This window comes from Galendromus occidentalis, unplaced genomic scaffold (assembly GCF_000255335.2).
Source record: "Galendromus occidentalis unplaced genomic scaffold, Mocc_1.1 scf7180000076630, whole genome shotgun sequence".
Taxonomy (NCBI): Eukaryota; Metazoa; Arthropoda; class Arachnida; order Mesostigmata; family Phytoseiidae; genus Galendromus; species Galendromus occidentalis.
This window is the reverse complement of record NW_003804619.1, coordinates 48,796-71,235: the sequence shown is the minus strand read 5'-3', so window position 1 is coordinate 71,235 and position 22,440 is coordinate 48,796. Positions and strand designations below refer to the sequence as shown.

General features: G+C 50.0%; 2 protein-coding genes across 2 annotated transcripts in view; one reads left to right on the top strand and one right to left on the bottom strand.

Moving 5' to 3' along the window:
* The window catches only part of LOC100897873 (uncharacterized), a 44,597-nt gene extending 38,925 nt beyond the window's left edge, over nt 1-5,672 (top strand). The window contains exons 3-6 of the mRNA XM_003739959.2: nt 1,540-1,651; nt 1,760-1,960; nt 3,816-4,000; nt 4,216-5,672. Of these exons, the coding sequence (XP_003740007.1) occupies nt 1,540-1,651; nt 1,760-1,960; nt 3,816-4,000; nt 4,216-5,247 (1,530 nt within the window). The 3' untranslated portion in view covers nt 5,248-5,672. The remainder of the gene's footprint in view (nt 1-1,539; nt 1,652-1,759; nt 1,961-3,815; nt 4,001-4,215) is intronic.
* A 1,096-nt stretch (nt 5,673-6,768) lies between these two features.
* Nucleotides 6,769-20,628, bottom strand: CLIP-190 (Cytoplasmic linker protein 190). Its single transcript, XM_029110520.1, has 18 exons — nt 20,433-20,628; nt 19,365-19,684; nt 18,988-19,250; nt 17,348-17,627; nt 16,381-16,434; nt 12,484-12,610; nt 12,042-12,397; nt 11,726-11,942; nt 11,360-11,581; nt 10,988-11,251; nt 10,700-10,882; nt 9,988-10,545; nt 9,585-9,844; nt 9,276-9,466; nt 9,003-9,125; nt 7,406-7,475; nt 7,119-7,291; nt 6,769-7,018 (listed from the first exon to the last, which is right to left on the bottom strand). The coding sequence occupies exons 1-18, from the start codon at nt 20,488-20,490 to the stop codon at nt 6,769-6,771; spliced, it is 3,969 nt and encodes a 1,322-aa protein (XP_028966353.1). The 5' UTR covers nt 20,491-20,628.
* Between the last annotated feature and the right edge of the window lie 1,812 nt (nt 20,629-22,440).

The window sequence follows — 22,440 nt, the reverse complement described above, 5'->3', positions numbered from 1 at the left end:
CTTACCCGTGTTTTTTCCAAAAATGAGTATTCAAACGATCTCTGCCTTCACTAACGATGAATCGTTTTGTATACCCTTGATATCTTCACGGAATCTAAGAACTTATACCACCTTCCCTCAAGTCATTTTCCCCTGCCGTTGCATTAGAGCATGCCGTACTATTGGAGCATGCCGCTCTGTTTTCCGAAATCTCATACGGGTGCCGTTCTACTGGAGCATGCCGGTAATTGGAGCATGCCATTCTATTAGAATAAATACGGTATCTCCTCCATGTGAATGGTTCCGGACGTGATGTCTTCTTGCTGCTGCCTACGGAACTCTCGCACCGGCGTACCATTCTTGAATCATTCCGACATACTGGGATATCCATCGACACCCGAGATATTCTCGTGGAAGGCGAAACTCATGGGAACCTTTTTTTGTCAGTGCTAGCACTGTCGGACAATCTGCTTCGCGGTCGAAATTCGGGATGTCATCGGACAAAGTATGACTTTTTCCCCTGATGAAGTTCACCTTTGCGCCGATTGACGAATACATAATACTTGACGATGCGATGGCGTTGCGAATCTTCATGATGTATTCGTTTCGTTTTTTCTATCTTGCCATCTTCAGTGTGTGACGTCACCACAAGATTTCGCATCAGACAACGCATCGCATCCCTTGTAATCCTTATTCATTATTTCCCTTTGTCTTCCTTCATGTTCCTTCAATTCGATGCGGTTCGCCTAGAGGCGGTGGTACTCGACTGAAAATCCGTTTCACTTCATGGGGGCCGACGACAGTTTTGATTTTCCTGACATACGGATATTTTTCTCGCGGAAAAAGTTCACTGGCAAAGTGACGCTTTGTGAAAAGGTTTCAATCAGATTTGAGTCGGGCGGGAAGAATGGAAACGCCATCCTTCAAAGTGTGCAAGGGAGAAAATAGAAAAAAAATGCCCCATATGGGCAAAAATGAGCTCCTCGGCTTGACGATGCTCCAATGAGTTTCATTTCTGTGAGTCGACACGCGTGTTTTCAAAGGGCTCCCGTATCTCATTCGAACTCGGATCGACCCCCAAGAGTTGGCGGAAGCATGCTGGACCTGGGAGGCTAGTCAACCAGGGGACAGCGATGAAAAAAATTCTAAACATAGGAAACGCATAGGTCACATTGAGCTAAGGCCGTCGAGTTCTCTCGATGATCGCAACATTAAGCACAAAGGTCTCTAGTGTAGCGCGCTGCTGGGACCGTCGAAGCCAATGTCGACAATGAGCTTTGCTTCAAAATGCACGATAGCGAGCGATTAAGCCTTCGCCGAAGCAACTTTTTGCGGCTAGGTTTCATTCCAACGATAGGGCGCGCGTCACCAACGATTCTCTTTCGGACAAGTCAACGAGTAAAACCATCTGACACAATTTTCCAGACCGCCTTTCTGACGTTTCCCCTTTCTTAATGTTTGAATGGCACAGGAAGAAAAACATCATCTTGTTTTTTTTTCCGCAATCGATCTGAAAACCGCGGTAGACCAGCGAAGAAAAACCCGTTCAAAAAGTTTCAGGTAAATGTCGCCGAGAACGATCTTCGTGCGAGCATTGTTAGAACGCGGTTCAGCAAGCAGCTCCCGGCGGGTAAACGTCCCCATCCCGCACTCCTGTCTCGCAAGGATCAACGTGAGTGTGCAATACTCCTTATCCGATCGAGATTCCGATTTACGTATCGTTCTTTCTCCAGATTTGTCGAGCCCCCATCTCAAATTGGGAAATTTTTTTCGCTTCCAGTGGCTATAGTATCGTCATTCGCCGCGGCCAACTCCGGGTCTTTGACCACACGGCATCCTGCGATCAAAACGAATTTACACGAAGATGACGATCTTTACTTACCGGATCAGGATTTGTCGGTTGCGACCCTTCTCGACGTCCAGGTTCAATGCGGCAAAAACGTGATGGAAATCACGATGAATTTTGATAGTCCTTTCAACGGTGAGCTTGCTCTTATAATAGTCGGCAACTTTGCTCGTTTCCAGAGGTGGAGGTGCTATGTATCGAACGATCTCGGAGGAAACTCCTCCAGACAGCGCACGGCGCTGGATCCGAGCCGAGATTGCGTGCACAATTTCGGAAGAGCTGTGGATGACCGAGATTTTTCCGACTGAGCTACTCCGCATTCAGTCGAGGTCCGTGAAGGTCGAATCGCTTGCGACCAGCTGTCACCAGCTTACAAAAATACCCCGACAATACGTAATAGAAAGTAGCTATTCACGATTACGGCCCAGCGATCTGCACGAGCTTGCGGCCAGGAAATTCGGTTGTCATTGTTCAGGAAAGAGAGCTGAAGCATCAAAGTTTATCACGTTGAGACACCGCTAATACACCGAAAACTGCTCGGCATTCTGCCCATTAGATGCCTCGCTCGAAGGCGTCATGATCTAAGAGTTTTTCATGCGTTCATTCCATACCCGCAGCGTAACCTCTCTGCCTCATTCGGCGATTTCCGAGAAAGCCTCGGAGCGTGATCGGTAGTATGAATTCGTTCCGCGAAGACATTGAGGAGTGGCAATCAAACAGACCGCAGCTCAGAACAGTGGCAAGATCGTTTGTCGGCCGACCGACCGACCGACCGCCCGACTGACCATTCAATCGAGTGTTGTTCACCTGGTGCAAACACAAGTGACAATCGCTCGATGAAGAGCCGCGAAGAGGCCTCCATTGTGGCCGAAGCTCGTTGCCGTTACGAGAAGCTGTTCCATACATTTCCGTGAGCTCGCTCCATGCTTCGTTTGACTTCGGAAGGTTAACACATACGTAGGTATGATCTTACTCAGGACGAAGATTGCCGGAAACGGTGTCTTCCGTAGAAGAGGGGCCTCGGATATTCCTCCCGAGGTAGACCTTGCCAGTCGTAGGGCGGAACGAGATAGGAAGAATTGAGGTGTCCGGCAGCCATCCTGCCCCGACAGCTCGATGTCGAACGATGGGATGCAGAAATGTTTTGGGCGTGCAGCAGCTGCGACCTTGTCAGTGGTGACCAACTTCGTATGCCCCGAGCTTCCGCCTCAGATTGAGATCGCTTCGAAGGGTTCCCGGCGGAGCCCCACGGAATTCCACTGAGCAGGAAGAGAACTCCGCTTATCAAGCATCGAAGAAACCTTTCCCAGCAGCACATTTAGCCTCAGCGCAAGAGATGCACCTACGGTTTGGGGACGAATGGCCGATTATCTCCGTAAGCGTGAAGCTTCGAGAAGTTTACGAGCCGTAATTCTCATCACTGAAACCGCTGTCTGATCCACAGCGTCTGAATAGAACTTTCCGATGAGATCCTCACAAAAGAAACTATTGTCAGTGCGAGCGGGACTCCGTAATGTCGGAAGAAATATCGCTGTCCAGCATTGAGCGTAAGCGATTCGGGAGTGTATGTATACGACCGTGACTCGGCGTATAATTCCCGATTCGGAAGGGTTAAGGGTGTCTGTCATTGCGCGGTCATTATAGCAGAGTGAAAAGAGACGATCCGGACGACGACTAGATCCACGTACGATGGATCGGGGAATTTTTGATTCACAACCGACATGGATATTCATCACGTCGACCATCGAAATAATTTGCCTTCTCACGAACGTTTTCCATCAACTTCTGTGTCACGAGGGAACTTCCAGCGACAGCGGACTCTTTCAGAACTTCTAGCAGCTCAATGGAAGTCGCATCATGATCACCCGGACCAACTATCCATTGATGGATGAGTTGTAGTTGTTTCGTTGAAACCGGGGTTCGCGAATGATTCTGACTTGTCATTGTTCGATCGTGACTCGTGAAGTAATCAACCGCTTTTTTTCTGAAGGGATCATCTATTCGAAAGGCCATTACTCGGACCTGCAATGTCGATACAGCACTGTAGGGAACGAACCAAATCGAAGGAGATTCAGCGTGCAAGGACATCGCTGCGGATCCAAAATCGTCGACGGGTCCAAAGGGGAAGCGTTCCTCGAGAACACCGTGATTGTCCAGCATACTCCAGGAATCCAGGTGAGAATTTCCGAGCCTGACGAATTGTTCCGTCCCCGGACGCTTCTCGAGCGAAAGCGATTGGAATGGTTCACCGCCACCCTGGAGAGGTTTCGGGGTATCAGAGCTCCCTTCAGAGGCGGATTTTAGCGTCGGAATCAATCCAACCATGGGAGTAGGTCTCCCGCCCGAACGAACATTTTCCTCGAGCCCGCTTCACCTAATCTTGGTTTCAGGCCGTGACGGATACCGCTAGAGCTCTGCGTTGTCGTTTCGAGAAAGAAAACATCACGAGAACCGTGTCATCCTCGCTCTCGGTTGACGTGCTGGATGTGATTTCGGTTACGTACTCTGGTGACTCGATTGACTCTTACATGGATGTCCAACTGGGCAAAGGTCCCTTCAACGCAAACCCCGTGAACGGTCCCGTCAAGATCGGTGAAACTCTAACCCTGGTCGTGTACATCCACGGGGACGATTACGATGTTCACGTTGCCGACTGCCTCGCGCATGACGGAGACATCAACAATGCGATACAGCTCAGCAACAAGAACGGATGCGTCAGCAAACCGAAGGTCATGGGGCCTTGGCAGAAAACCCGAGAGACCTCGAACACCGGCGCTTCGGCGATCGCGTGGGCTTACATCGAGGCTTTCAAGTTTCCGGATAAACTCGAAGTTTTCCTCGAGTGCAACATCGAGATCTGCAAATACCAATGCCACCACGACGAGCTGCAGTGCCTCGAGGCCAAGAAAGCGCGTCTGCGTAGACGGCGCGAGAGAATCCACGGCTCGAACTCCACCGAAAAGCTCGTGGTTCGATTGAGACGGCAAGCCCAAAGCGGAGCAGAACCGGAGGACGGTAACGCAGAAACGCCCTCGGATGTATCGGAGAGCGCTCATCTCATGAGAGGTATCCGGGTCATCGCTCCCGAAGACGCTCCTGAAGAAGTTCCCGGACCTTTGAACACAGTGAAGGTGTTGAATAATCAGAACCACAGGGGAGGACCAGTCGTCATTATGAATTCGTCGAATCAGCTATGCGTTTCGACCACTGGTTTCTTGTTCTGCGGGTCGTTGGGTGTTCTTCTGTTGATCGCTTTGCTTCTAACCATCGGGGGATTATATCTCCGCACCCGACAGCTTAACCCCGAAGTTCAACTGATGACAGAAGCGGCGATGGCCGGCACCATGCAGAGGAGACAAGTCATCGCTTCCATTTCGTCTCGCGCCGGTCAAGGAGCTCCAAGACGCAAGGGTGATTTTTGAAACTTGCCATAAAGCCAATAATCAAATCTTCACAGATCCGCTGGCTGCTATTCGGCGACGTGGAGCGTAAATGCTCCCTGTACGGATCCAAGCGAACATGAATCGAATCGCACATTGGTAGCGTCCGCAAGAGGCTGTTGTAAATAAAATGTACATACTCGATGGCACAACCCATCGCTAAGTCTCTGAGGCTCGGGTTGGAGGAGATAGGAAACACGGATGTGTGGGGATCGACGAGCCAGACATAGATGACGATCAAGAGCCGGAATGACCCTGTGATGCAGTAGGAATATGAACCCGATCGGAAACCACGGGAGACACTCCCCGACGGAGGCTCCGAGGGAAAAAGTGCTCGATCGATGTGGGGCCCGATCCCCGGATTCCCCGATGGATGATGAATAAATGAGACCGTCTCAGGAAGAAAATCGTATGGGGCTCCTTTCCTTCGATTCAATCGGCATCGTGTGAATTAGGAGCCCATAGGGCAGCTGTTGGCAAAACGCGCCGCGCCGGAGTACGTGATGAGCATGAGAGTCTTCGCGGTCATATTCTCGTCCCGATTGATTTCTCGACCTGCGAGGGAAATTCCATATTCTCTTCGTATCGTCTTCTCGGGAAGTCAAGCGAAATTTTGGTCGCAAGATCCGCGTTTATTTTCGTGTTCCGTCGAGGAGGGTGCGAATCGATTCGTCTTTGCTCCTCAGGTTCTTGGAACTCCTCAATAGCATCGGTACTTAAGATTTTCCACAAATGTACATTTTGAAGTGCTATAATCTGAATATATTCTCCCGTGTAAAACATCATGATTTCCGGTATAGGGCCATCATCTCGAGACATTCGAAGAATCCAAATCAATGTAGTACACAGAGTGTTGCATCGACCAAATAGCTCCTTCTCTTATTCCTAAGAAGGCATTCGACTCATCGTCGACCGGTACATCGATACTCATTGAAGTTCACGTTAGGCACGAACAAGCAAACGAGAGGAAAATCAGAAAAATGCTGACTACTTTATTCCTTAAAGCACATATAAGACTTGGTGGTTAAAAATGCCTGAACAAGCTCAGTCGATGTTCGAAATCAACAGGGAATGACAGACAGGTGCTTCACCGAATGGATTGACTGAACTTTAAGAAAACGCGAGCAAACAGTCTACTCTGTGCTCTATTCCGCGTAAGAGTCTCCCGTTTTCAGGGAAAACATAGGACTGCAGTCGTACCCTGCCGGCCCGATGTAGAATTCACTGGCTCGGGACCCTGAATTTTGGCTTCTTTACGAATGAGAATGTGTCTCCATCGATGTCGTGTTTTTTCTTTTCCAAAAAGGAGGATATATCCTCATGAATGTCATGATTGCAAAGCAGAGTATTTGCAACACGGCCGTGAATGACGCATGAAGCCCATCCTCAGGAATACATAATATATAAAACTTTGTTGCTCCGAGGATCGAGGTGAGACATCTGACCCAAATGGAGATTTTCGCGGACGCGATCGATCACTCATCCATGACTGAATTTCCCTTCTCAATACTCTTCGATTTCACATTTGGAAGCGTCATGCCCAAAGGTTTCACAGTTGTCACAATAAGGTCTGTTCGACGGCCCTCGACCTCCTTGGTTCTTCGAATGATCCACGGCCTCCGAAGCCTGCTGCGGGCAGTCGTCGGTGTCGTGTCGGTCGAAAACTTCGCAGATATCGCAGAATAGTCTCGGCGGCCGCACGGTTTTCACTCTTCCGTTTTTGGAGCTGCAACGAAAAATCGGTTTGTGAGACCTTCCGCCTGTGACCAGGATCGACGGATCGGAACATCTTGGAATTCGGCTAGGGGGGGAAACGTTGATATCCGATGGAAAAATAAATTCCTTCAACATACAGTGAATTGACCGCTGTTTTGAACTCGTCCGGAGTCGTTTCCAGGATCTGAATGCGAGCCCTGAAGTCGTCATTCTTTCGTTGCATGTCGACGATAATTGAGTTGAGGAAGTCGATTTGGGAATCTTTCTCCTCGAGTATGCGTCTTGAGTTGTCATCATCACCCGTTGGAGACTGCAATTGACGGATTCTCATTGTTTTTCTGGCTGATTGGTCCATGATGATTTGAGACTCAATCTATCACCCCTTGACTCTTGATCCTGGAGGAGCTTCAAGATGAAAACTCACCTTAGAGCGGGATCGCGACGACCGAGTCACAGATTCGAGTCGAGAGGTTTCTTTGACGAGGCTCTGATTCCTGGTTACGAGCACACCGATGATTAAAGTTGAGAGGCGTCGAGTTAAACGAAATTAGCAAAATATGGCAGGAACTACGATTTCTCCTCAATAAACGCGGAAATTATTCAAAAATTATTCCATAAATCAACAAAAGATTTCCCTTCATTCCCCCAACCGACACCTTAGGCCAAGCATCGATAAGCAGGTATTGAGTGAGATCCGGAAGGAATCAAAAAAATAATATTCGAGGCTCGGCAAGGCGAAAGAAAAGGGAGGACCAAATGTCTGAGCCGGTGTAGATAATGAGAGTAAAGAGGCGTCGAAGCATTCGGAAGCCGTGAGCTTTCGCAACAGATTCATGTGGAGGGATACTGTCTCGTCAATGTTGACCAGGTTTCCTCGACACGGATATTCTTCGGAAGGGAGGCCGAAACAGAGAAAACGTAAACGGGCTTGACCCACATTAATGCGGATTATGCTGATTTCTCCCTCTCGCTAAGCGTGCCTGCATATTGTGTCTGCGTGGAGCGTTATGGCTTCAGATCATAAAATGCCAAATGAACCAAACGAAAAAATATGCAACAATGCCAATTATAAAATGATTGTTGCTGAAAGGCAAGTATTTGACTTGAGTGCTCTAGCCTCTAGCAGCCTTCCGTGGGATTTCCGTTTCCTTCGAAAGGACATGTGAGTCTGAGCCCAGGGCCCTAGTGTGAGCTAAATAAGCGCGGAGTGTCTTATGCAGGGACTGAGCTGCTTCATCTTTTTTTAGAGGACTTCCTCCCTCTCGAGAAGGCAGAGAGGGGGAAAGGAAAACTCCTCCGACCGACAAGAGGATTAGTAATAAGCGAGCCCTTCCTCGAGCTGCTTCATCGTTTTTTTTAGGACTTCCTCCCTCTCGAGAAGAAGACAGAGAGGGGGAAAGGAAAACTCCTCCGACCGACAAGCGGATTAGTAATAAGCGAGCCCTTCCGGCCCCAAGCCATTGTCAAGCCAGGATTCCACGGAATTCAGGAGCTGAACAGTCTTCTGTTGAAGAGCGTGTCGGCTTGAGTTTTCTGAAGTCTTGACAAATTGTGTCTCGTCCATCGTGAGTCTCTCACCATCCCTAGTCTGGAGATATCCGAATAGTTTTATCGAAAGGAGTCTCTGAGCGTATGATACAGGTCCATGGCTCATGTCGGTCATAATAATCTCTGTGTAGATTATTATCGATGCTATCAGCTCGGGTTTTTTTCCTTTCTTAGGGTGAGGGAAGTCGAGCGGCAACACGCCGAGACTTCCCACAGGAAGGGTTTCGCATCGAATGCAAGTGCAGCGATGTGCTTCTGTGTTTTTCAAGTGACAGTACTGCTCCGTTCGCCTTTTTCGCGCCAGAACTGCCTGACTGGAAAAAGGGGCCTACCCAAATCCGAGCAGAGTCTTTTGGGAGGGATCCCCATCTTATCATGTGTGATTATTGAGCGGTTCCGGATACCCCTCACACATGATAATTGACGGGATCACGTCAAAACGAGAAGTAACGGGTATCGAATGTGCAACTGACCTTCTTTCAAGATCCTCGATGCGCAAGAGCAGGGTAGCATTTTCGGACCCTTTCTGTTGGGCTTCGACTTCTCTAAGAGACAGCTGCCTGTGGAGCTCCTCGACAACCTCACGCTGGCCCTCGCTGCAAGAGAAAAATCTCAATCAGACTCAAGCAGCTTTTCCCGCTTTTCAATCTGTCGATTCGCTCCCACTCTCATATCATCGGTACGAATTGGCCTCAGGATTCCGTGCACGATAGTGGGTCTGATCAGTCGATCGGTTTGCCGCTTACATATGGGAGGAGGTGAGCTTCGTCTCTTCGAGGTTCTCCTCGAGCGTCCGTCTGTATCGGTCGAATTCGCTGCGTAGGTTTTCCATTTGGCTTTTGAAATTCAGAACTTGCTCTTTCCTCTCTGCTTCGTTCTTATGGATGAGCTCTTCCGCACGGTTGAGCTTGTCCGATTTGATATTGACTTCGGTTTTCTGGAATAGGAAAGTATATTCCCCTAAAATCAAGCTATCCGGAATGTCTCGAAGTCAGCGCGGAAATCGTCCGAGGCGGATTCCGAGAGGATAGAGCTCGACAACATGAGTCACTTACCAGGTCCTCGAATCGATGACGCTCGTCGTCGAGAGCTCTCCGGAGTCGCTCAACCTCGCTGAGCGCGTTATCGAGTTCGGTCTGGAGCTTATTTTCGTTGGAACGCTTCTCGTCGAACAATCGATCCATTTGACGCTCGCGTTCAGAGTCACCGGCAGCAACCATTCGATTCAGAGACTCCAATTCGTTTTTCAATCTGTCATTGGCACTGCGGAGACTGTCGTCATTACGACGTGCTTCTGCGATTTGGCGTTCCAGATCTGAAACGAATAGCAATCCAGCCGAATCTGATAGAATTTTCCTGGCTTGTTTACCGCGCAGAATGGTGTCCGGAACCCTGGGTGAAATGGAGAGCTCGAAGCATTCCGGCGTGGGATCCCGCTCGTGAAGAAGTCCATCTCACCTGATAAATTATCTTTCAAGTTCCTGATGCAATCTCGAAGCTCGTTGATTTCGTTCGTCGACTTAAGGTTCTTCGAGAGATGTTCGTCATTCAGCGTTCGATGGAGATTCTGGGCTTTGTCCAGACGTTCCTCCAAATCTTCTATCCGCCTCTTAGCATCGCCCTGCTCCCGGTTCATCATAGCTTCCGAGTTCGCGAGTTTCTGCTCGAGGCTGCGGCATCTTTCTTTCTCGCGTTCCATTTCGCGGACAGCCGTTGACTTCGCGTTCTCGACCTCACAAACCTTCAGTTTGAGATCGCTGATCTCCTTTCGAAGCTCTGACATTTCACCGTGAACGACGTCTTTGGTGCTACGAGCGTTTTCGAGGTCGCAGACGAGTTTCGAAATTTTCGCTTGAAGATCGTTCCGTTCTTCCTCGTTGGCCTTGAGTTTTTTCCGGGACATGTCGGCGTCTTTCAAAGATTGGTCGTAGAGCTTCTTCAGATTATCGAGTTCCGTTTTCAATGACTCTGATGTGTTCTCCAGTTCGAATCGCATTGATTGACATTCGTGCTCGGCTGCAAAAAATACTCTGTTTTTATAGATGCAATAGGGGTCCCTTATCTTAGACTCTCCAATTCCTTCTGAAGATCTCATCGAAAATTCAGATTTCCCTTCCCGGGGGGACCTGGAGAGGGGAAGGGGGCAGGACCTTCCCTCGCGGGGTCTAACCTTTCTTGAGAGCAGTCTCAGAGTTCCTTCTTTCGGACTCGAGTTTGGACCGTATAGAGTCCAATTCGTTGCCGAGGGAAGTCGCTTCTTGCTGACTCTCATTCAGCGACCGGGACAATTGGGAGATCTTGTCATCGCGTTCGCTAATTTGGGACCGGTAGCTCTCGGCTTCGGCAATTTTTTCTGCAAACGATTCCTATTTATAAAAGCGACCTTTCCTCCCGAGTTCCAAGATAGCTCCTGGAGGCAGAGCTTAAACCAGGCTTCTCCCAGTCGAGCCTTTCTTACCTTGCAGGAGACCATCTGAAGTTTTCTCGGAGCTCAAAGCCTTGAACTCTTTCTCAGAGGCTTCTCTAATCAGAGACTCGACTTCAGCCTTCAAATTTCTCTTCTCCTCTTCAAGCTGCTCCACGTAATTTTTCGATGTTCTTAAACTCTTCTCAAGTTCCTCCAGTTTTGAAGACGATTCCGCCACTTGGAATTCCAAGTTGTCCTTCTTGTCTAATATTTCCGCCTTCAAGTTTCTTTCTTGATTGAGCGAGGCATCCGCGTCTGGAATGAGACATGCTATTCTCTTGAAAGGATCATAGACTCAATCGACAAAGGTCTGCAATGTACACAGCGGCGAGTTCTCATTCCTCCGATCGATCAGAAACTGACCTCTCAATTTCTTCTTGAGAACTTCAATTTCGCCCTCGAGCTTCGTCGTGAGTTGACCTCCTTGTTCACTGGCTCTGTTGAGCTCTTCTCGGTAGTCGTCATTTTGCTTCTGAATGTCCTTCACTTGACGTTCAAAAATGTCGCACTGTGCTAGAAGGTCGGTCCTTTCTTTCTGAGTCTTAAGCAAGGACTGGCGCTCCTCGATCAACTTCTTCTCGCCGTCTGCCCGGGAAGAGAGAACCAGAATCAGTACGAAGCAGTAAACATGACTCGGATGCGTTCCGTGCATACATAGGAGGAAATTCTGGATCCTAAGGCCACCAGAATTCCGGAGATTCTTTCCCGGGAGCCTCTTGAGCGACTTACCTCTGAGCTGTTTTCGGAGCTCTTCGATCTCTTCGCCCTTGACCTCTTGGCTCTTCTCCGCCATTTCGAAGAGCTCATTCTCGAGTTGTTCCACCCGACCTCGGAGCTCCTCGCAAGTTTTCCTGGTCTTTACGAGCTCGGCATCGCACGATTTCAGTTGCGCGTCTTTTGCGGATATCGTTTTCTCGATTTCTTTATGTGCGCGCTTCTCCACATCCTGTGAACGGGGAACATATGACTGACGGAAGAACAAAGTACATCGAGGGGCGCTGTGATACAGAAGGACGGGAATGAAAAAAGATTCACCGAAACTCACAACAGAATCTCTGAAAGCTTTGATTTCGCCATGAGAATCTTCGAGTCTCCTTTTGTACTCATCGATTTCTTTCCGGTGTTTGGCTTCAATCTCAACGAGTTTGAGGTTCGCTTGACCTTCGGGCGACTTCGCATCAGCTCCACTTTGCAGCATCTTTTCCAAGTCAGCCACTTTCTCCAGCAGGTTTTTCCGTTCTTGATCGGCATCAGCTTTGTTGATCTCGATTTCTTCGAGCGCGAACTGGAGATCCTCGATTTTCCTGTTCAACTCGTCGCATTCCCTCTCAGCTTGTTTGAGCTGTTTCTTGAGGGCATCTCTCTCTTCGGCAGAGGCCTCGGTTGCTTTCGCGTATTCCGCTGAAACAAGAGCATTTTTTTCAGCCATCGAAAGTCATTCGAAATATCGAAGTACCGCGCTTCCAGGACACAGAGGGAGCCCTCACCTCTGAGCGCGTCGAGCTTCGCTTCCGTTTCTTCCATATGAGCCGTGACCCTGGCGATTTCGGTCTGCTCAAGATCTCGCTCTTTGAGCAGCTGCTCGATGTGCTCCTCTTTCTCGCGTAGTGCATCCTGGAAGCGAAGGGTTTTTTGTTTGAATCCTCTGAGTCCGATCAACCTCTCAATCACCGGATCCACAGAGGCTCAAGATCGAAAATTTTCTCTCCCATTCGAGCCGCGAACTCGGAGTGGTTCTCGCATTCCAGGCGCAAACGAAAAACATTTTCGAGGAAACTCCACGGCGTTTCCGCAATAGTAACGATGCGCCGAAGCCAGCCTTGGCAGACGACCCGCCGTCGATGGGATCGAGTACTCTCTATTGATATTTTATCGCTATTCCATTAATTGAAGCACCAGAACCAGAATGTGTCAAGCTAGTATGGCCTGTAGACAAGGCCGATCCGAATACGGACTCCCGAAATGTTGTCAAGGTCGTAGCGAACGACTAGCTGTACGAGTGATTTCGGGCGGATACATGGTCAGTGGAATAGTATGGTCTGATCATGAAGTTCCCGAATCACCTCACCGACGAGTTCACAGACGGGACAAATGTCTCGTGAAAAACCGATTGAGCACGAGCAATCGGGAAGTTGAATCCTAATCTTTCGATTGTCTATGCTACTCAAGCCGACCTTGTCAATTCTCCTAGGCTTGACAATTGACTCAAACCGAAACAACAAACACGGGGACATGGAGGATGTCCTCTGGACGATTCTACCCACCCAGATTTGATCGGTGAATTCTCTGAAAAACGTCCACTCCGAGATGCTGGCCATGATCGTTTTTCCTCCGCTCGCTCCGCTAAACCTCTCGATTCACCGAGACCGATGGCGGAATCGCGATATGCATCCTCCGGAACAAGAGGACTTCACGACTAATTAGAAGAGCTGAGGTCCAAGCACTTCACCAGATCATGAACAAAGTGTACGGATTGAGTCGTGAAGCCGCGTACTAAAGAATGTCAGAGTTTCGCGTATTCGAAGCGACCGATCGCGGTTGGCGGACCGCAAAAGCCGAGGCGGCGTTCCGGGTGTGTCAACAAACTACAACCACCCACCGAATAACGCTACTTTCCGATCCCATTGACCGACAGAGCCGCAGGACTCAGACGTCCGGACATGTTTTTGAGAACTCCTGAATTCAAGAGAGCCGGTGACCGATACGGGCAAAACTTCACGAGTCGAGGAGCGCGAGGGTTGAAGAGCAGATTAGAAGCGCCGGATAGAATTTCATCCGCATCTTGAATTCAGTCAAAACTCATCCAGGTATCCGTGTCACTCGATCAATTGCTCTCCGCCTCAGAACCCACCATTGGCTTGAATCGGAAGCTCCTCCGCATCGAATCAGAGTCGAACGGCATGTTGAATGCACTGCACTGTCACCTCGGATCAAAGAATGAAGCCTCCGATGGACTTCTGGAGCTGAACTCGCGCGTCACCGCGTGGAATCGGATTCGGCCTCAACACCAAGTTCAGAGGTCTAGAACTAGCGTCTGAATGCGTTATGTATCGAGCGTGCGATTTCAGTGGAGAATCGAGCACTGGGACAAAAGTACGCAGCAGAACACCGACTATGATTCAGCGTAGCAGTGTTGGTGGCTCTTGAGGGACCGCCACGGAACGGACGTAAGGAGAAAGAGCGCATACGCTTCGCTTGGGCAGCACGCCCCCGCAAAGTTTGTCGCTAGATGACAACACTAGCGACGCGGGCGAAAATTTCCAGGAGCTTCTAGTGTAGCCCGCGGCTCGGCCTGCGGGCGGAGCGCGCGGGAGCGAAACTTTCAGGAAAACGGAGCGGCCTGGAGTGAAGATATCCCCGATCCAAGGATCAAACACGAGAGTTCGAGCTCCGCACGCCACTACTTTTTCAGCAGCTCGTTTCCCCTCTACTTGGAAAGGATTTCGCTGAGGCGTGGGATGCTTTTTGAGCCTCCTGGTAAGGCAGGAAGCCATGACTGACTAAGCGGAATCCTCAGAAAATCATTTCCCCGTCCACAACATACCGGGTTCAACGTGTGAAACGTGTCACGAGTACAAGGAGTGGTGAGTTCCCAGGAGACAGACCCTGGGTGCGTGGTCGGTTCTGAAGCGCGTATCAGCTGTTCGGAAGATCTGATTGCGCGAGTCAACATCCTCCGGCAATGATTACGCGGATGGACATCGATTGGAAAATAAATACTGCAGTCTCGCAGTTTCTCATATCCAGAAACTCGAGCATTCGGTCTTGATCGGCACCTTTGAAGGTTATCATTGCGATCGGACTAACTGGCAGGATGAACGAAACGATTGGGCAGCTCGAAGATCGAAGTAACGAACCGACTGGAAGTCAGATCCATCGATTCTGACCTCCCGTTCGGATTTTCTTCTCGCGAGGCGTTCCCGATGTGGGCGACACTGGGTGGGTGGATGGAGCCAAAATGCTCTACGGGTGATCGGCTCGCTTGATCAACTTCCAAATAAACTCTGTGTTTATTCTTGCGATCGAGTTAGCCCAGGAATGGCTGTTGGATCAGCTCCGATAATAGAGTGGAAGCGCCAGCGAGTAAGCGATTCTACCTGGAGCTCTCTGACCGGGATTCTATGAGCAGTATTCTACGGGGCTTCTGACGAGATGAAAGATCAGAGATCTTCAAGTGCACCCGCGGAGGCTCTCGCATGTTATTCGAGGTGATTTTGGTTATTGCCGTTCCGTCGAGAGGCCGGGCGAGAATCATTTCAGTCAGGAACAGAATCGGGGAATTATACTTCCCGTTTCAAGATCTGGTTCAGAGCCCGCTTCAAGGCATCAACCCCCGATCTTCCGCACGGGGGGAATCTTGGTAGCGAGATAGATGCTGTCCTTATTCATCGAAGCGCGTGCAGGGTGTGAAAAATATTTTATCTAATTATTTTTGGCACAAAGCGGTGATCGGGGAAGATCGTGACAAATATGCGATGAGGAGGTGAACTCGCAGGGGAGAACTGAGTGTCCTAGCTTTATTTATACTCGCTGACATCGTCCTTTGCAGCAAATCGACGAATTTCAATGTCTGCAGCTCAATCGATAGAATCGGTAAGATAAGCAAGCGAACGACCCGCCAAATGAGGCTCGGGAGCTGCATTCAGGCGCTTGCTGGATGGTGATCCGATGGTATCCTCCAAGTCCTCTCCCTCAGGTTGAACAGATAAGCTGATTCCTATTAAGGCTTTCCAGGAATGTTTGACATTGAGTTTTGGAGAAAATGTACGAAACCCGCATGGCCACATACACCTGAAACGGTCAAGTTTTCGCGCTGCCTTTTGAGATCCGCTAAGAAATCGACGACCCGCCGATAGTCAAATCAAGACAGATGGATGCCTTTCATGAAGGTTCCTCGGTGGTGCCTGCGATTCTCGGAGAACGTCTCCTAGTTGGGGGTCTCCTATTGCGGAGTGGACAGCGTTGAACTTTATGGTGACTTATCGGCGCATTGAGTGCTATGACAGCTTGGAAATCGACAACTCCTGACGAGAATCTCCGCACTTTTGGATGTTCGTCAGCGTGAAACTTAAGCGAAAGCTTTCGGATGGGAATATCTTCCTTTTTTAAACCTTAGCGGTGCATGGTGGAGTTGGCATTGAGGATACAAAGCTAAACTGAATGGAGCTCGAAATGCAGCGGTTTGCGGAGGCCCCATTTACATAGATTTGAATTTTCTGAGGCTCAATTCGGTGCAATCTCAGCTTTCCCCATCATGGCATTATGCATCCGATTACGTTGAGAACACGAAAACCAGAGACGAGGCTCCTCCGAACGGAGGGGATGAGCAAAACAACAAAAAACCTAAATAAATAAATGAATAAATTCCTACGAAGCATACTCACTTGCAGAACTCCCTGATTGGGACTGAGTATACTGGAGAGCGGTTTATTAGTAGACTGAAACGAAGAGGGAAATAATCAAAATCAAACTATGAGAATGCAACATAAGGGAATGTATCTAGAAACGGAAATTAATAATGGGAAACGTTATGAGGCTAGAAGCAGGGTGAGGTGGAGCGATTCGGGTGTCGACAGGGGACGGCGTGAAAGGGAAGAGAACAAACTATACCCACTGCAGTTAGTTACAGAAAGGGAGCGGAGAGCTCTCGACCTTGGGGACCTTCGAGGAGCTCCAGCTTTGTTATTTGGTTAGGATCAATAGGAAAAACATAGGACAACAAAAAGAAGGGGAGCTCTGACTCCGAGACGCCAATCTCGTGAAGGGTTACGGTAATTCACCCCCAACAATCCAGAGCTTCCTTCAGACTCACAGGGCGTTTTCAAAATGTTTAGGCTGGTGCGTTGCCTTTCGCGTGCGTGTGGTTTGAGAGTATTTGAGAGCTTGTTCCACGGAACCGATTCTGTTCCCTTCCCCCACGTGAATGAAATCGGCATGCTCACGAGATTCGTGGTTGTTCTCATTGATCTCCACCCCGAATAACAAACATTTTGACACATAAATCGCTCGAGTCCGCTGCGGCAAAGGACATGGGCGAAAGAGTTTTGTTCTGCTGCGAGTGGCGTTCCTCGAAGCGATCGCTTTTCTCCGTCGATATCACCGACCGATCAATCGACGATTGAATGACGACCGGATTCGTGGAGGAATCCACCCGCAGGAAGTACCCTAAAAAGCATGATCTTCCATGAGGTACTCCGAACAAAAATGACCGATCAAACAGGGAACACTGACGAGGCGGGCACATGAGAAGAGAGTACGTGTGCTGGAGGCCCTGGACGAATGATTCGTATAGTTTTCTCCTGTTCTTTCCTTCTCTCGAAGTTTGTGTGTTTTCTGTTACACGCGACAAACCTGGCCCTGCTGTTGAGACTGCTGTCCTGAATGCCTTTCCCCTGCGGCTAAAGAAGTCACCCCAAGCCGGGGTTTGCTTCTGCGTATCGAGTGGCTTGACGTAGAACTGACGTTACTGGCGATACTCTCTCGGCTACCTGTGCGTGTCACCATGCGAGGAGGCGATGTGACCTTCGTCGTACGAGTCGTTGTGTGCACGGTTGTTGTAGTGTGACCTCCTTCGCGAGCGACCTTATGCACCGGCGCAAACAGTCCGTACTTTGAGCGACATGCGAAGTACCTGCAATAGAATAAATCAAAGAGGTCAGGCTAGGGTATGCGAAGGTCTTATCATCGATATATAATTAATCATCGCTGGCAGCTTTGGCTTCCTCGTTATTCTACTTCAGATGCAAGTGAGTTCAATGAATCATTACGTCCGGTGATTAATCCGCATGAATGATAGACTACAGAAACAGTGATGCCGAACCCGACGGTCATCCCATCTAAAAGCTAGGACGCGTGTTGCACGGAGCGCGTCAAGAGCTTTCGAACGATGTACCACATGCCTGTCATCCAAAACAGCTTTCAGAACGTTACTCAACTCCCCACCCACCACACAAACTAGAATGCGCCGGAGATGCCCTCCCCGACGCTCCTCCGCGCCCAAGCAAAACTAGAACAGACTAGAGTTGGCCTAGACTCGGCTGTTCGAGGTTATATCTGGCGAAAGAGTGTCCCGAGCAGGCCGCTCAAGGACTCTCTGAAAGCCAGCAGGAGAAATCCGGGACAAGGACACGCTTCTCGGCAGAGCCCACGGAATCAAGTAGTGCTCGGATCGGAGGACACCTCGCAGAGAATTCTGCATTTTCCGAAAAAGGTCGGATTCATCGTCGAAAACACGGCCGTTTCGAGCCAAGAATCTCTAATAGTTGCTAATCGATTTTTTTTCCGCGAGCTTAGGAACTCGCCCACGGCTCTGGGGAAGGGCTCCCCCTCAAAAGACCACAGGGATTCCTCTCGTGATTCAATCGCATCCGTCCGTCCCATGTGGATAAATTCGTGAACCGTGAGAATTCAGAGACGTAACGTGTCTCGACTCTAGACGAGAGATGCACCTCCTCGGAAACAGCCAGGGCTGCGCCAGACAGAGCGAGAGGTCGGCTCCGGAGGACATCGACTCCAGCTCCGGCCTCCGAGGCCTCTTCGGCTCGGGTCAATGGCCTCGTAGTCTCCCACAGACGGCAGCGAGGCCGACGGCCTTCAGGCTCGCTCATTTGTACGTAGCGGGAGTCCCACAGGCACCGCACACTCTCACCAAGGTCCTGCCTTCGGCATAGTGCCGTCACACAGCTGCACGACGTGCGAGTCGCTCCGAGCCGGGGAACCCTCAGCCTGTCCCTCTCTGCCATTTTCTAGACTCAAGTAGAAAATTGGGGAGAGGATGCAACGGTGATCTCGAGACGGAAAGGAAACGGCCGCGGTCGTCCACCGATGGCCGTAGGAGCCAACGACCCTTGACGCGATCCATGATTTTCGAATATTCTATCTTCTATCAGGGAGACCTTGATGAGTGACCTATATAACCTCTTCGAAGCAGAGGTCATGCCTACTCAGTGAGTTTTCCCTCCGCGAGGCTGCAGCCCCGGGCGGCTACTGACCTTTTTCCGTTAACCGAACCATCGTTTTTCCCGACGGGCTCGTCGAGCTCGACGCCACACCAATGACCTTGGGCGAATTCAGTGGCTCCGATGAAGCGGAGCGTACCGTTCTTGAAACCAGATGACGCGTTCACAATGACGCGGTCTCCGATTCTCAAGCCGTGGTCCACCGCGACGCTTTCCGTGTTCGTGATGACCGCTCTTGGTGGAGACGTCGGAGTGACTCTACCAACAGCGCCTGGGGAGCAGGGCCTTACGACGGTCTGCAAGGGGAAAAAATCGAGTCGAATAAATACCGAGAGCTCATTCGCTACGGTCGATCGTTGCATCGACTTCGGTTCCTCCTCATACGTGAAAATTGACGGTTGAAAACTCACTCTGGTAGTGATGGACTTTCCTGGAGCCTCTTGGAGAAGCGTGGAATCATTGGCGCCGGTATGACCGGACATGGGGTAGCGAGTGAGCCGTTGAAGGCGCGCAAACACCCCGCGTCTGGGTTCACACTGGAAATATCGGACACCAGATACAGATCCATCATTCTTTCCAATCGGCTCGTCCAGCACGATTCCAGCCCAGTCACCGGCGGCGAATTTCGTCTCGCCGATGAACTGAATGTAACCGGGTTTGGTCCCGTTCACCCATACGCGATCTCCGATAATGAAATCGTCAGGGTCGTGGGTCAAGATGTCTGAAGGATCTGGAAGGAGAACAAAGATATTCATTGAGACGTTTGACGGCAGTGAAGAAGATTCGATCGTCACCAAACGACATCCATGTCTTGAGTTCTGGAAATGCTTCCGAGTGCCGCAATGGGCGAGTTTCCACGAGAATTATTCGCGATCATCTGTCATCAAACGGTGCGCGATAAGTTATTGCATAAATTGTGCGGAGACAACATCAGAACGATTTCTGCCCACACGAATAATTCGCAAACAACAGGTCCATCCAGCTTGTTGTCACGAATCGCTATGCGCCATCACTTGAGTATTCAGAAAAACGTGAGCGTCGCTCACTCGTCTGGTGCCCTAGTCCTACGTTCGTTCCCCTAGCCGGAGAGCTGCACTGCTTCCGGAAGTTCACAGATTTCAGTCAGAAGAATTATGCTGCATGGATCCGACGAAAGTTTGATCACTCGCTGGACTCTGGGGGAAGCTGTCCGTCGAACTCCTGCCTGTCGATTCTGATGTCATATATTCATATACTACCGATTGCTTCTAACACATACTCGAGACCCCCCCATCTCATGATTTCTGATTGCACAGAGCTCATTGGGGATCTCCTCCCGCCGTGTCGTGAATTTGATCAAATCGGTTAGATCCGGAGCGTGAAACCCCGGCCGAGAGGCTTGAAGCCTGCGAATCACCGTAAATGAGATCGATTCATTGCGGCGAAAAACCCTGCGTATCTCCCGGCGCCATTGACCGGCTCTAGCTCAAGATGCGTACCTTTGATGTCGTACCAGTGAAGAGGACTCTCACAAAACGGGCTACCGGATCTCGACATGGTCACTCGAGAGGTTCGAGCTCAATCCACAAGAAAATGTTTGATTTGTAGAATCTAGGATACTGGCAGATTTGAATTTTCAGCTTTCCAACAGCGAGGAGCGTCGGGAACCAACGATCGCTCGAACAGCTGAAGTATGAAACGTTCGCGGCAGAAGCGGATGGTTTTGGGGTATCACCCACGCTCGCTACGTCGCCGTATACAGCATTTCGTCTTCGCGGAGCGTACGGCGGAACGCGGAGGCAAGCAATCTCAATTCTTGAATTACTTCACGCCGGTGAGTCACCGAGTGACGAAAGCCGACAAGCGCCGGTAAGGCTCTAGAATTGGGCATCACTTTATCACTCGCAGCCTCTACACCCGACTTCTTTTGTGTCTCAGCGGAAATTCGCCACAGTGAGATCCGGCCGGGAAGTTGACGAGGACGTCAGAAATGAGAGAAGTGACCGGCCCCGACTCCCTGAAACGGGGAGCTAGCCTCTGCAGAGGAATGGATTGGTTTTCTCCCGAGACTCCGTTCGTCTGTTCGTTCGCTAAATTCGGTCGAAATCTTCAGGGGGTCAACGAGGAAAAACATAACTTAGGGGCTTGGATAAATTCCAATGCTAGAACTCGAAGAAGTTCCGGCAACGCGTCGAGAACCCGTTGCTTAGTGGCATTTTCGTGGAATTTTCGTGCCTTGGAAGGAATTCAATTTATTACGCACACCGTATACTTGCTCCACCATCGCAGAATAATTGGACGAGGACACAAGGCTACGAGTGCTCTCTCTCTCTCGCGCTGTTGGAAGACCAGAAAATTGTGGAGATACATACAACCAAGTTCCAGAAGAGATTCACGCTCTTTCGAGAACTGAGCCCCGCCCACCAGGAAGGTCCCGGTAGCCCTAGAGATATATCTGTATGTACGGCATGTTTTTCCATTCATTCATTCGTCACGTCCTACGGGGGAATATATCGCACCTCATCCTGAACAATTGAGCCCTTTCAGGACGCCAGGAAAAACGTCACTCAAATCATCCGGGAATACCTCGATGACATCATCATATTTTGCGTTGTTTCAATCCTCGAGATAGCGACCCGCCTTCTGTGCTCTAGGTGGCTGCCTTGGTTGGAAAGGTCTTCTGCTGGCGAAGCTCGTCGCGCAGTACAATGGTCGAAAGTTTGAGCCGAATACACGCGGTGAATCCTGCTCCGACCGCCAGTCATTGTAGCGCCATCGGAAAGAGCAGCGATGCTGCGAGCGTTATGCCGGTGCCGCGCCGTATTTCTTTGGAAGAACCCGGACTGGGCTTTCCGACGGTTGGGATTGTGCTCTTCGGGAAAACGTTGCGAAAACTCCGCGAGAGATACATAGTTCATGGACATCGAGGATGAGAAGAGGAGAACAGGCAGACTCGAGCTATCCTTTGTCTCTCGCCTTCTGGCTACTCTGTTTTTCGAGTATCGACTGCGGCATCGCGTTCGAAACAGCAACTCTGAAGAATATGAGGTCGAATCGGGGAAAGTTTTGCCCATCGTGTCTGCCATCATCATATTTATCACTGGAGAATGCAGTCACCAGTCCAACTTTGGAAACTCCAACATTCATCGAGTCCCCTAGGACTCGGACTCAGGCTTACCGTGGAAATTGTGCACGTGACACATGCATCGAACATCATTGATGAGAGGCTTGGGCGACGTACAATGTCTCCTGTACGTCATCTCAAGAAAGGGGACCCGAAGACTGAATTGTTCGACTTCCCACTTTCAGATAATGTCACACCGTAAACCCTAGGACAAATACATTCCTTCTGTGAGCTGCTATGATAGAGAGGTGAATCAAGACTCGATAAAAAAATTGAGAGCAAACTATGTTACGAAATCCGTCACTGGGTCGCTGGAGCTCCAAGCGGTTGAATGCGGTCCGGCGCGTTCTGTGCCTCTATGAATCTCGGAGGGTGTTCCCAGT

Excerpts from the sequence above, each read along its gene's own strand:
- CLIP-190 (XM_029110520.1), bottom strand. The coding sequence starts at position 20,490 with ATGTCGAGATCCGGTAGCCCGTTTTGTGAGAGTCCTCTTCACTGGTAC. Across the intron at positions 10,883-10,987 it reads TTCAGATGGTCTCCTGCAAG|AAAAAATTGCCGAAGCCGAG; the intron begins GTAAGAAAGGCT and ends AATCGTTTGCAG. Across the intron at positions 7,019-7,118 it reads AAAACAGCGGTCAATTCACT|GTCTCACAAACCGATTTTTC; the intron begins GTATGTTGAAGG and ends CACAGGCGGAAG.